Genomic DNA, 15042 nt, shown 5'->3' with positions numbered 1-15042 from the left:
ATGTTTATGTGCACATAGGCTCACCACGCAGCTGGGTCATACTCCGCCCAGATTCTCACATACTCGTCCAGGTGATGGGGTCCCAGGATAGAGGAGTCACGCGTCAGGTACTCGAAATTATCCATGATCACAGCCACGAACAGATTCAGCATCTACACACAAGTAAATCACAGGCCTTAGCAGACAAAGCTGTTAAATTGAGCTTTAAATTGCACACCTCACGTATATGGCACTATGTTATTTCTCCACTTTTAGGACATATTAATACAGAAAAATTATGTATGTCACACTAAAAAAAAATGGTCAGTGTAGTTGTAGTTTGTAAAATAATCCATCACATTGCACATTTTAGGTAACAGACTGCTTTATGATTTCTTTAGATTACATTTGATCTTACTCGTTCATCATATTGATTTAAATAGGATGATCTCGTACCACATTGATATTAAAAATAGTAATAAAATGCATTCTGTGCATTTTAAACACTGGGCTTCACAAAGGAACTGCAAGGGGTTGGTCAGTTTAATTAAAAGATGTTAATTAATTAAATCATAATAATATAAAATTAATAATTTTAAAATTTGGAATCTTATTGTGTAATCCAGGTTACATGTAATCAGTTATTACCCAGCTCTCTCACTCGCTCTCTCTCTCTATACACTCACAATACAATATACATCTACATTACACAATACACATAATTCAATGAAAACTAAATTGCAGCTCAGCTTTACGTCAGTGGATATAATCAGTATTGGGAACACATTTGTCTGCATTTTGTTCTGCTGTATCACTGGAACAGATGGAAAAGTAATAGAGAAGTATGTCGCATGTCTGAGTCACTTTTCACCACTGATGACAAATGTGGCGACCACTCAGCAAAACATCAAAATGATCAATTCTAGTGCCAGATTCCCTCTTACTACAATATAACGCCCACTAGAGAAAAGGAAACTGCTGCTCAACCTTTGGAGATCTTTTCATCTGTATTTGATAAAAGCTTTCCAAAAGCTATTTCAGAAAATAGCATGGTCAACACTAGCCATGACGAAAGTCCCCACTATAAATGACGCGTTTGGGTACAACTGTACTCACCAGAAAGGAACAGAGGAAGATGAAGGAGACAAAGTAGAGGTAGGCAAACTCGCTCCCACATTCTGGCTCCGGGTTACTAGAGAGAGGATCACACACCTTCTTCCCCAGACATGAGAGCATGATGTCGTGCCATGCCTCGCCTGTAGCACTCCTACAAACACACAGTGTTGAACTACGGTTATCAAGTGTTCGTAACCCACACACAACATTCAACACGGCCAGTCTGTGATTCACACACACAACCTGAAGAGCAGCATTAGGGCCTGGAAAAAAGTCCTGAAGTTGTTGTGCTGGTTAATGCACTCTCACCATCCTCCTCAATCGCAATGTTCCCGAACAGCTATGAAACACAAAAGCCACCTCAGCATAAACCCACAATCTCATTGCCCACTGCCTTCAAATATAGCCGTTTAGCCTTTCTCAGTATGTCCTGTGCAGCCTCCCACACTCTCTCACAAACTCACCTGCATGCCGATGATGGCGTAGATGAAGAACAGCATGGCGATGAAGTAGGCACACATACGGCAGAGCCTAAGCGCAGCAGAGAAGTCAAAAATAACCACCAATTAAATGTGAGTGAAACCCTGTTACTGGCAGTTGGAGGAGAAATGTGCAACACAATGCCAACATGTTAGTGTAAATTAGGGAAATTAGAACACATTTTGAGACGACTAGGATAAAAAAGGACCCAATTAACCTGAATTAACCCCTACCAAAAAACCCGGACTAGATTAAAAAAAAGTTGTTTATGCTTAAATTCTTCATGCTTTGGTTATTCAGATTCCGCAAATTTCCGCATACATGTAAATATTCTCTTTCCTTAACACATTTCTGACTAGCATACAACACAGCAAGTGCGTTTGTGCATATTGGATTTCATATCAGTGTAATGATTTGTCTAGGTTTTAGTTTACATGCAAGCTAAGCACCTCGGTTTCAGCTTACACAACTCCAAGTTTATTACTGTTTTCTGAATCTAAAACTATTAAAACACTTTTTTTTTAATATAAAATATTACATGGAAAATCGAACCAAATAAGATTAGTAATGTTGCTTTGGTAACTAACTGACTTTTAATTTGAAGAGGTAAAGGTGCTAACTGAAAAAAAAATCTTAACCAGAAATAAAAATTAAATAAAAATAAAAAAATAATAAAATAAAAAAGTAATAAAAAATTACAATAGGTCATTCTGCATTGTCTAACAGTTCAGCTATAAAAAAAATAATGAAAATATAAAAACAAAAGCCAGTTCAAAATATTAATAAAAGCTATATAACATAATATAATAATTATAAAATAACTACACAGGTCAAGCAATTCAATCTGCAACATTACTGATTATAATCAGTTTTTTAAGGGTTATTTATTTGTACTAGATTCTTCAAAATAAAGTAGTAAAAAATAATATTAACATTATAATGCACATTTTAACTCACAACTTCATTATTGTTATTGAATAAAACAAAAAACAACCTTCATTAACCAACATTTTACCAATAATTGCATTAACAAGACAGCTCTGTGTGCTGTCAGACTCGGAAAAAACAACAACAATGCTTGGATACTGTTTTGTATGTGTGTGTAATTTTACCTTGAAAGACTGGACGAAGGTCCAGAGCAGGATGCGTATGGTCTCACCCTGCCTGAGCAACTTAATGAGACGAGCGGCTCTGAAGAGCCTCAGAAAACTCAGATTTATGAAGTTGTTCTACAGAGACAGAAAGAGAGCAAGAGACAGAAATAGAAAAGGGGCAGACAGACAGAGAAAGGAAGTGATGTCAGTCCAAAACAATTGATTACAAACAGTGAAGAAATTAAAAAGGAACTAAGGAAGAAGGAAAGTAGGAATTCAAATCAAACACGGAGAAACCAAAATAATAATAATAATAATAATAATAATCAAACTGACAAGACTGAACAGGCTCAGCATATCCAGTGGTGAAAGAGGGGAAAAGACAAAGATAAAGGGAGGAGGCAGCAACTCATACAAAAAATAATATAGATATATATATAATAAAATAAGATACTGTAAGAGTTCTCATTAGGGAAGGGAGTGCACAGAGCCTAACTTCTTGCTTCAGTCAACCAAATGCACTGATCTGTAGATTCACGTGGAATCATGCCAACCACACTAACAGCATACAATGACCAACAGAGGGCACTAGCAAAGAGAAGGAACAGGTGCTGGGTTAAAGGACATACTTCAGTCAGTTGTGGGAATGTTTTGTTTTATTATGTTTTATTTTATTTATATTTATATTTATATATATATGAAAGCATCGGGAACTGATCGGGAAGAACTGACTGTTTATTGTCCTTTAAGCTGCACAGAGATATTGGGAACAAAAATAGAACACAAGGTGGTTCAAGGTGGATTTAACTCCATATATTCCTTCATAACTGACATATTTAGATGTCTTTAGTACACTTAGATCTATGCGTGTGTTGATGTATTTAAATGTCTGTATGACTGTATGAAGATGCAGTGTCAAAAACAACAATTACTAGCGTTCCCTGTCAGCAAAAAAGCACAACATGCATTCAGGAGACCTGCAGAGAAACACTAAACGTTTAAACTGTGTGCTAAGGATCAATTACACCTCAGCTGAGAGGGGTTCTGTCATACTGTTAGACAAGCAGGGGTGAAAGGTCTTCATGACTCGAGCACATGCATCATTGTCTCATCATCATCATCATCATCATCAGCCACAGGGAAACAGATGCATTAGATGCATTACTCCGAAAGAAAAATTACAAACCATCTACATGTAGATGTTGCAGAAGCATGGTTTTTAGCAGTATTTTTGGAGGTTGATTAAACAACCATTGTGATCGGTTTATTCAGGTCATGGATATACACATGAGATTCATAGTGCATTTTGATTGGATGGAGTCATCAGAGGGCAAAGCCGCCATAAAGAAGAGTTTAAAGAAAGCATGTAAAACAAAGATAAAACAAGACAAGAATTATCATTATGCATATCAACAAACCTTTCAATTCAAATAAAGGTTGATTACAACAAAAAACATTTTGAAAATGACGCATTTGTAATATGTGGTTTGACAAGTTTTTATCATTACATGTATACTTGACAGTCTTGTAACTGGAGATCTGACTTCAGTCTTTAATTAAAAATGTAACAAAACATCAGCACTAAACCCTTCGGGTGGATCTCCAGGTACAGAACTGAGTCGTAAAATAAAATTAAATAAATGTATTAATATCATATAATACAGTATTCCACATCACATTTCTGTTAAAATCACTGTGAAATTAAAATAAAAGCTCATTCGTGTTTGCTTTGAGGTCATCAGCATGCTTGTGTAGTCCATAAAGCTAATAGAGTAAATTTAATTAAAATGTAATATTCATGGTTTTTCTTTTCTGGGGAAATGGAACAGAAGTATTGATGACTGAAATGCAGGCCCAGTAAAATGCCCTTTAGAATGTGAAAGTCCCTTTCCCCTAATGCAAGCTGTCATCAAGCTGCAATAGCAAGCAGTAAATCATGGTTTTGCCAGACTGTGACGTAAACTAAAGTACTGCTATTAAAAGAAAAAAGAAAAAAAAACATCTATGAAATACATCAATGAATTAATTAAATAAACAAACATTTCAAAGTAACCACATACAAATATTACATGTCCAAATAAATAAATAAATCATATCTAAATAAATGCATGATTGCATCATTAAATTTTCTAATAAATTCTAATTTACAAAGACCACTGATGTAACTAAATATATTATTATAAATAAAAATATTATATTTTCAAATTAATAATAATTTTGATTCTTAAAGACCATGTCTTGATCAGTGCAGTTTGCTTTTCTTTGTTGACAGAAACAGATAGTTTGGGCCGGACATTTTGAAGGGTGTGTAATTATTATTATTATTATTATTAGACATTAGCTATTTGGACAAAGTGTAAATAGTGATAGATGGAATTCACATTAAGAGCAATTAGCAATTAGAGGCTATTTACACTAAATGAAAATAGCATATTTTCTTAGTGATTTTCTGCTATTTATACAACTTAATGCAAATAGTGACGATTATCTGCACCTCAGTATTGTAGCCCATTATAACACAGTATGCAATAATAATGTATTGAGTATAAATTATCATTTTAATTCAAATTATTAAATGGATGCAACCTTATTGGGACAAATCCCTCCATTCACCTGCCCTAACCATTTTCATCATTTCTATAATTTCCTTCATTTCTATTAAAACTAAATGCCTTTCCGAAGTGATATGAGAACTGAAAAGGGAGAAAAAAAAAGTTATTCAAAAGCCAGATTCGAACTCGGGTCAATTGCGTCAAAAAAGCCATAGCACGCACTTTTTACCACCAATGCCACTGGAACCGATATTTGATAATCGTCTTTTATAGTGTTAACTCCAATCACACATGGGGGTCAGAGTTTGTATAGACAGCTTTTGCCAACCAGGCGGGCTATTTGCACTTAGTGTAAACACACTCCGTTATTATTAAACAGGCAACCAGAGGTGTGCAATATATATTGTCTATGATTATATCGTAATTCTCGTTTTAACAATGTGCAACATTTGACAATAAGGAGTAAATCACAAAAACCAAACAAAACAACCTTAATTTACATAACAGCCAATAACCATGATTTCCTTGTCACATTTGGGGCGGGACATTCTCATGAGTCGTCAATACTTTTGGTCTTTTGTCCTAGAAAAGAACGGTACTTTTTGAATGTGTAGATTTGATAGTTTAATTGGTCTAATTTCAGGTCAATTTTGATTCCATGGAGTCTTCGAAGTGCCTGTACAACATGTGTTGTAAAACCAAGAAGAAAAAACACATACACAAACACATATTTCACTAACATTTAGAAACGGCCATCATCACTCGCTGGATAATGAATGCATGTTAATATTTAAGTACAACATTTTTACTGGTAGGGTCAGTTTGATCTGTCTGGGGGATAAATGACGATGCTGGAAGAGTAACAGACCTCCGTCACCACTGAGCACCACTGGCTCGCTGATCTGCCTCACACACCAACTGGGACAATTATATAAGACTTTTAGGAGTTCCTTACACCTCAGTGAGCAAGAGAAGATCCTGCCGAGAGTCTCTCAATCACATTCAGAAATACACACAGGCGTACAGACAGGATACACAAACAAACACGCACACACGCACTCACAGATGGCAGCCCTTCTGCTACACACTTACCCCTAGCTCTGTGACTAAAATATCAGTGATGCTGCCAAGTACAGTCACACAGTCGAAGATGTTCCAGGCGTCTTTGAAGTAGTTCTGTGGTAAAAAAGACACAGATGCATTTGTCACCTGGGTTAAAGGAGGATTACACTTGGCACATACATACATTCAGTGACCTGCCGACAGAAAAAGGAGCAAACAATTTATTTTCACTCTCTGGTGCTAATGAAACGTCGTCTCCTTTCCCCTCTTTTAGCTCTTATTCCTTCCTTGAGTTTTCCAGCCTGTGTACAAAAAAAGGGCAGATGCCTAGAAGACCAGTGGCCCAGATGCCGAACATGACGGCCTTTTTGTGAGCTGCCAAGTGAGTGCCTGCAGTGAAACAGTGCATTAGGAACATTCAGTCCACTAGCTGCATGGGATCAAGGGCACCGGTGCAAAGAATGTGTGTGTGTTACATTTCCCATCAACCTCCCGTAATACCCATCATCTTCATTTCGCTCAAAATCCATCCTCCTTTTTTCCATTTTCCACTCCTAATCACTTCAATGTGCCCTCCAGCTCACTATCTTCATGTGTATCTCTTTTAGCTGACTACAACCATTTCCTTTGTTACTCGCACTTCCATGTCCCAACCCTTTTCTCATCTACTTCAGAACGCAACTTCTTTGATCTCTTTTGTCCTTAAAGGGATAGTTCCCCCCAAAATGAAATTTCTGTCATTAATTGTCGTTCCAAAGCCATAAGACCTTCATTTATCTTCTGAACACAAATTAAAATACTTTTAATAAAATCCGAGCGCTTTCTGAACCTGCATAGACACCAGTGCAATTGAACGTTCAAGGCCTAGAAAACATAGCTAAAATAGTCCATGTGATATCAGTGGTTCAACCTTAATTTTATGAAGCTACTAGAATACTTATTGAGTCCAACGAAAACAAAAACAACTATATTCAACGATTTCTTCTCTTTGGTGTCAGAATTTGGCATGCGTTCACAACAGCACCACAAAACATGCTTGTGTCTTCATCCTGCTTGTTAATAAGCCACAGCGGTTCTACGTCAGAACGCCATCTCCTACATCAGCAGCATCACACGCATGTGTTGTGGTACTCGCATGAATGCGAGGTGGAGACTGACATGGAAGACAAGAAATTGTTGAAAAAAGCTAGTAATTTTGCTTTCTTTGCGCACAGAAGGTATTGTTATAGCTGCATAACATTACAATTGAACGACTGATGTCACATGGACTATTTTAATAATGTCCTAACTGCCTTTCTGGGCCTTGAAGTCAGTTGTGTTGCTGTCTATGGGAGGGTCAGAGAGTTCTCAGATTTCATCAAAAATATCTTAATGTGTGTTCTGAAATTGAAAAAAGGTCTTACAGTTGTGGAATGACATGAGGCTGAGTAATTAATGACAGAATTTTCATTTTTTGGGTGAACTTGTTTAAATGTCTCTCAAGCTGAGCCAGTTTCTGTCAAACAATTTGGCACATTTCATTAATTCATGTTTGTTTTCTGATTTGTTGGCCTAATGCAACAATGATTCAGTGTGTGCCGGTACATATAGTTTTGTGGCGGGGAGAACATGAGGCATCCTATATAAACTTCTGATGGTAAAAAGGTTTTAAAAGTCTTTATAAGATGTTGCAGTTTCTATTAATCACTGTATACTTTCACTTGCATTTGCTGCTTAGTGAGTGACAATTCTGCACCTAACATTCACATACATACAGTTAAACATGAGAAACTGTACAGTAGACTTACCAGCACTCCGAAGGCAATGATCTTCAATAAGCACTCCATGGAGAAAAGTGAGGTGAACACTATGTTCAGGTTGGCTAATACAGCTTCATAGACATCTGATGCTCCATCATACTAAACAAACGCAACATATTTAAACTGTATTAAACTGTATTTAGAAATTACTCTAATTTTGGACTACAAAAAAAATTCAAACCTTGTAGAACATCGGTACTGGAAATTCATTTTTAGTTTTACCCTATTTGTAGAAAGCACTGGTAAACTAACAATGCTAAAGTCTAAAGATTGTAAACTCTGCAATTGTTAGTTTGTACCATCACAAACTTTTAAAAGCAAATTTACCATACATCGGAAGCCTAATTCACAAAGTATATAAAGCGAGATGTATTAAAGTGAAATACTGCCACACCTTCATCATTAGGACAATGGTGTTGAGGGCAATCAAGGTCATGATGGTGTATTCAAATGGAGGGGACACCACAAATTCCCACATGCGGTACTGGAATGTCTGTTTGTTCTGAGGCATGTGTCGCGTGAGCGGTTTAGCATTGATGGCGAAGTCTATGCAGGCTCTCTGAAAACAGAACAGATACGATGAAGTTAGTCAAGCTGAAAATCTGCGTTACCATATCAATGAGATCAATGCTAGCGCTATGCATACAGAATGAGCTAGACTGATCATTTAGCTTAAACAAAAAAACATCCATTTGATATGTCCTCACCTCATTCTTTTCCAGGCTATACTCTTCCATCATTTTGTCTCCTTGCTCCTGGAAAGTGATGATGATAAGAGCCACGAAGATGTTGACGAAGAAGAAGGGGAAGACCACGAAGTACACCACGTAAAAGATGGACATTTCCATCCGGTAACCTGGACTCGGGCCCTGATTCTCGTAGGTCGCATCCACTGAATGTTTCAGCACCCTGGCGAGTGGCAAACAAAAAAATAACATTGAATATGTTGTAACGTGATACGGTCAAATATTTAAGGTAATTGTAACAAGTCCTTAGATATGCCATTAAAAATAACTTCAACTTGACTCAAATAGTAATTTGGGATGAAAACATTTGCATTACATTAGAAAACAGAAGCAATCCCTCTAGTGGTTTGTGATATTGGGTATGTACACTGAACATTAGGTTTTAGGAATTAGGAATTGAGATGTATACATACTGTGGCCACCCCTCTCCCGTAGAAACGGTGAAGAGGGTGAGAAGGGCCCAGAGCACATTGTCGTAGTGGAAATCGTATTTCTTCCATTCCCGCTTCTGCGCCCGCACTTCGTTATCTCTTTCATAGACAAGATATTCGCCCCTAACAACAAAATGCTTTTAGAAATACAAGCCAATATGTCTGTTCGCCAGTCTGTTTGTGTGCGTGTTTTTTTGTCTCACCTGCAGTCACGCTCAAACTCCTTGGATTCATCGGTACAGTAGAAGAAACGGCCTTTGAAGAGCTGCACAGCCACCACAGCGAAGATGAACATGAACAGCATGTAGACAATGAGTATGTTCAACACATTCTTCAGAGAGTTCACCACACAGTCAAAGACAGCCTGAAAATAGACAAAAACAGAGAAGAGACGAATTCAAATGCAGCCTGAAAGCAGAACACAAAGTCGGATCAAAGCACAAACCAATACATTTTCAAAATGTTGAAATTCAACTGAGTAAACAAAAAAAAAAAAAAAAAAAAAAAAAAAAAAAAAAAATATATATATATATATATATATATATATATATATATATATATATATATATATATATATATATATATACATAAAAAAAAATTAGTCAACTGAAACAAACCAAACAAATAAAATTAAAAATATAATGGAATAAAATACAATGAATATAATAAAAAGCAGCAATAAAACAATCAAAAACAGCCTGAAAAACACAAAGAATGAACAAAAATATTTAATATAACAAACACACTAAAGGCATTTATACAACACAAATCTTAGATAAAACAAAACACAATCAAAATATGCAAAACCAAATTAATTGCATTTACATACAAAAAAAGAAATAAAATAAATAAAATCAGAAACAAATAAACAACAAATAAAAAAACACTTTAATGTTAGAAACAAAGCCAAAAACAGAGAAAGCAGTCAAGTGATACAAAATAAATGAACAAATACAAACAAGGTCTAAAAACTAGACAAAACAAATTAAAAACTGGTCAAACACAGCCAGAAACCGATTACACTGAACAATAAAGCACATGTAGTGAAAAACAAAAACAAAAAAACAAAACGCAAACAAACTCTGTAAACAGACAAATCTCAGTCAAAACAAGGAGGGAAAACACAACCAAACACAGAGGTACCTTTAGCTTGGGCAGACGCTTGATGGTTTTCAGAGGCCGCAGTACTCGGAGCACACGCAGAGACTTGATAGTACTGATGTCTTTCCCCTTGCTGCTTCCTCTGCAGATGAACACACACACACACGCACACATACACACACACACACACACACACAAACACAAACAACAGAGTTAGAAAGTGAAATGGCAGGAGGCATTAGGCTACATGGGTAATTGGTCTTGCACACACACACACACACACACAATTTAGGGGTGAGTTAGTAGCTCAGGCTGTTAAAACAATGAAACATGCCTGCTACATCCACACATTTACTCCCAGCCAATCAGGAATGTCATCTGTGTCCCCTCACTGAGAATGCAGCCTGTTGTAGTCAGACAATCAAGCTCATTTCACAGCACTTAGGATAGACACATACTAAAACACATGCACACAGTCAATCTCACAACACACACACACTCTCAGACACACTCATTGGTGTGGCTCATGCTGTACTGGAAACTAGCTCAGCGGATGTGATATCCACTGCACCGTCTCAGCCCATGCAGGAACCACCATTGTCCCTCTTTTCCCAAGGAACACTGGCTGGTTTCATTACTTTGCCTTGATGACAGCATGAAACATACGGAACAGATTCAGGCATCCCTGCTGCAGAATGCCCAGCCAAACCTCTTTCTTTCTTGTTTTTGGGGTTGTCCATTGGCAAACACAACATATAAAAGGACCTGGAAAAACACATTCAGTCGCTCCAGAGGGGTTAGAGCCTCTACCAATCAGCCCTGGCTTTGGAGTGTGGAGAACCATGTCACAATGAAGCTAGTCGATCTGAATCTGAATTTCTGGCCTACATTAGCACAATTTGCACGTCGCTCTTGTTATACCCAACCACAACCATCCACCAGATGTGTGTACAGCTGTTGCACGGCAGATGTGTGGCTAGTGACCAGCAAGCTAAATGCAAAAGTCATACACTGAAGACTAAACTATGCGAATGTGTGGTTGTACACTGATTTATACCACTGTAAAACTAATTTATGTAATTGTCCTTAATCACATACAGTTGGGTTTAAAAGTGATTCTTTAAATTTATACAACATTGCTTTAATAAAAAAAAAAATAAAAAAAAATTGTCAGCTTTTGAGTAAACATTTGAATGGAGCCTCTTATGCTCTCCTAGTATTTCTTTTACAACATACAGTAACCACAGTAATACTGTGAAATACTCCAGTTTAAAATAATTCTATATGTATGTTTTTACTGTCACTTTTAATAAATTTAACGCATTCTTGCTGAATAAAAATAAATTTCTTGCAGAAAGGTAATTCTTACTGATGAATGGTAGTATGTATATGAAAACATGAACATAAATTGGTAAAAGCTATCAAAGTATTTTGTTAGCATATGCTATCAAATGATTGATATTCAATAACTAATATAATTTTAATATAACTAATATAATTACTTTGTAAAGTAATACTGATGCGCTCCTGAAATGGACACCGCTGCTTCTTTCCTAAAGGAATATTAACTTAAATTTGTTTCTGTTTCACAAACCATGCAAACATTTTTTGTTGTCTAAAAATCCTCACAACAACAACAACAAAACTATTTTTCACACTTTTGGACCTCACTGTATAAATAAGTAGGTATATATTTCTCTCTCTCTGTCTCTCTCTCTCTCTCTCTCTTCATATATTTAGCATCTTTACTGTCTTCCCTGTTCTCTCTTCTCCTCTTCTGTCTCAGTGTCAAGGACAGAGGGCAGTGCTCTAGATTTCCAGCGCCGTGCCGAATCCTGTCCTCTCAGCAGATGTCAAGCATAAACAAGCGTCCGTCAGAGAAGCGCTGTTAGAGTGACGGGTGCAGAGGTGAGGGACCTCTCAAACCCCTCTATCAGGACTACGTGAACTGAATGATCATCCGCGGGTGGTTAACACAGAAACGGTGGCAGAGTGATAGAAGGAGATGGGTGACTTGCAGACAGACATAGAGACAAATCCAAAAAAGAAAGAGAGGAAAGCTGTGTAATCGCCAGGACAAGCATTAAGAGCAAAAGAGGGAGGAAAAGAGAGAGAAAAAGAGAGAGAGAGAGACATTACCCGCTGCCTCCGCTGTAGGTGTGAGCAGTTGAAGAGATGAGAGAGGAATCAGACACACACACAAGACACGGGGGAGAAAAGGAGTTTGAAGGAAGAAATACAATAATATGAGACACACACAGTAAAAAGAGAGAAACAAGGATGCAAGCTTGTGTATTATAACACATCCATACAACCATACATCTGTCTTCATTACCCATTTATACCATTTACAAAACTATAAACAATATATAAGCTACGCCAGCAGAACATCTAATCTTATATAACCAGACTTTCGACTTGCAGCAGAACGTCTGGTCGTCCTCGCAGCTTATTCTGTGAGGCAGGAAGTGACTGACATGTAAGATGATCAACCACAGTCCATCTGATTTTATGTTATGTTTATAGGGGGGGGGGGGGGGGTTATGTTTTATGCTGGATTATTATGCTGAAGCCCACTTTATTTAAATAATAATAAGGTTTACCATCAGAAATCCTTGTGAAAAACTACATTATCCATGATTCTGCAAATAAATCTTGGGAAATATAAACAAATAGCAACTATTACTTGCCAACTATTATGAATTACTGCAAATTACATTGAATCCATCTTCCTAAATGGGGTGAAATGCTGGGGGGGTGAAATGCTAGTTTTCACTCAATATCCTGTTAATCTTGAGTACCTATAGAGTAGTACTGCATCCTTCATAACTCCAAAAAGTCTTTAGTTTTATTATATTCATAAGAGAAAGATAATCTGTACCGATTTTTCCCGGAAAAACACGACCGACTGGAGGCGTGACGTGTGGGCGGAGCTAAAGAATCATGAGCGCCAGTAGGCTTTTGCGTTGAGAGCGTTTGGAAGCTGTGACATTACCCAGAGCCGTTGAAAAACATATTTAACGGCTCTGACATTACCTTGAGGAAAAAACCATCATCCAAAACAAACCATGGTTAACAGTCAGATTCAGCCGTTTATTTATGATCCAGAATCAGATCCAGAGGCTGAAACTGAACGAGAACAGCAGCAGCAACGACTTGCTCCGAGCGGAGCTCGAACCCGGGTCTCCGGCATGGGAGGCGGACGCACTAACAAGGAGGCAGAGATATTTTAAGCAGTTTTACTCAACGCCTGCGGTTCCAGCACACGATCGTGACCCTTTTCGTTGGGATTGCGTCATCCTTAAGAAATAAACGATACGCAAATCCTGGGCCTTGTTTGTAAAACAAGCATCTTCGAAATGCAGGGAACAAACAAAAACACTTGCACAACTCCATTGATGCTCTCTAAAAAATAAACTCCATCCACTGGTCCCTTAATGCTGTTTTTTCTTTGGTAATCTGTGCAGTGTTGTCTTGCCCTGGCAACCAAAAACACTTATTTTGTGACATTTCGCAACGCTCTCGCTCTGATCAGTGAATGTCTGTTGTGCTCTCAGTGCTCTGCTATACGGGAGCGCGCGCTCTTCCTGCAGAAGTGCCCTTAGGACCCATATGAGGAAATTCCGCTCCATCTAACGTCACACAGACCCATACTCGAAAAAAAACTTTCCGAAACTTGTGACAAACCGGAAGGAGTATTTTTGGAACTTAATTTTTTAAACTTTGTCCATGTTTAGCATGGGAATCCAACTCTTTAACAGTGTAAAAAACTCAGTATGCATGAAATAGCATTTCACCCCCCCTTTAAACAACTTATATATATATGTATGCATATTTTGCAATATTGACCATCAAAGTCTTTTTAATGGTTTTCAGCAGTTTTATATTTAGCTGTAGTTTTTCCCTCATGAAAGCCGTACAAGCACAGTCTTGTACTGTCCTTTTTCCAGATTTTGAAATATATTTTTGGCTTCAAATAAAAGTTTATAACATTGTGAATCACCTCGTAGATGGTTGTTCTGGGTCATGACCTGTCTTATAAATTTAATAAAGACAATCTCCTATGGGAAAAAAATTACTGGGATGTATACTGTTGAAAAATGGAAGGTGACTCTATATAATAATAATCTGCCATTGAAAGTGAATTCAAATAGCCGCAATACACACAGACAAAACCCAGAAAGCAATGTGGAAAGTATGTGGAAGAGGATTTTACTGTCAATTTTAGTCCGAACTTGCCTTTTTTAGTATACAATAAGCACAGATAGTTGGCGAACAGACTGTGGCTGATCTGTGGGCATGTCGTCTGAGGCTGAGACTAGCTAACATACACATATGCACACTTTCACACACAAATCTAAATCTATTTGAGTAGTAAACATGCACTGCCATATTGCGTGTGACTTCATCGCTGTGGTGACAGCTTCTGGAGTTAGTTGCCATGCCTGATCTCGTGATACAGTGCTTTAGAGCTCATACCGTCACATGAGATATGATATATGTCACATGACCAGAAGCACTTCAGCTGCAGGGCAATGGAGACCCGAATCTCTGCTGAAGTCTGTGATTCATACACATTTATTCTACATGGTACAATTATGTGCAAAAGAGACTTGATTAACTCCAATTCATTAAGACCAAATCCAGCACTCAGCACAAAAGAAAAATTAAAACAGACTCCC

At 37.4% G+C, this 15042-nt stretch overlaps 1 protein-coding gene across 1 annotated transcript in view; it reads right to left on the bottom strand.

Moving 5' to 3' along the window:
* Nucleotides 1-12: 12 nt before the first annotated feature.
* The window catches only part of LOC113099701 (voltage-dependent P/Q-type calcium channel subunit alpha-1A-like), a 50022-nt gene continuing 34992 nt past the window's right edge, over nt 13-15042 (bottom strand). The window contains 14 exon segments of the mRNA XM_026264628.1: nt 13-152; nt 1096-1246; nt 1339-1396; nt 1399-1435; nt 1560-1601; nt 1603-1626; nt 2688-2804; nt 6314-6397; nt 8071-8181; nt 8477-8641; nt 8790-8991; nt 9242-9382; nt 9463-9623; nt 10403-10502. Of these exon segments, the coding sequence (XP_026120413.1) occupies nt 21-152; nt 1096-1246; nt 1339-1396; nt 1399-1435; nt 1560-1601; nt 1603-1626; nt 2688-2804; nt 6314-6397; nt 8071-8181; nt 8477-8641; nt 8790-8991; nt 9242-9382; nt 9463-9623; nt 10403-10502 (1525 nt within the window). The 3' untranslated portion in view covers nt 13-20.

This window comes from Carassius auratus, unplaced genomic scaffold (genome assembly GCF_003368295.1).
Source record: "Carassius auratus strain Wakin unplaced genomic scaffold, ASM336829v1 scaf_tig00217020, whole genome shotgun sequence".
Taxonomy (NCBI): domain Eukaryota; kingdom Metazoa; phylum Chordata; class Actinopteri; order Cypriniformes; family Cyprinidae; genus Carassius; species Carassius auratus.
The sequence above is the reverse complement of the archived record's forward strand: the minus strand, read 5'-3'. Positions and strand labels throughout refer to the sequence as shown.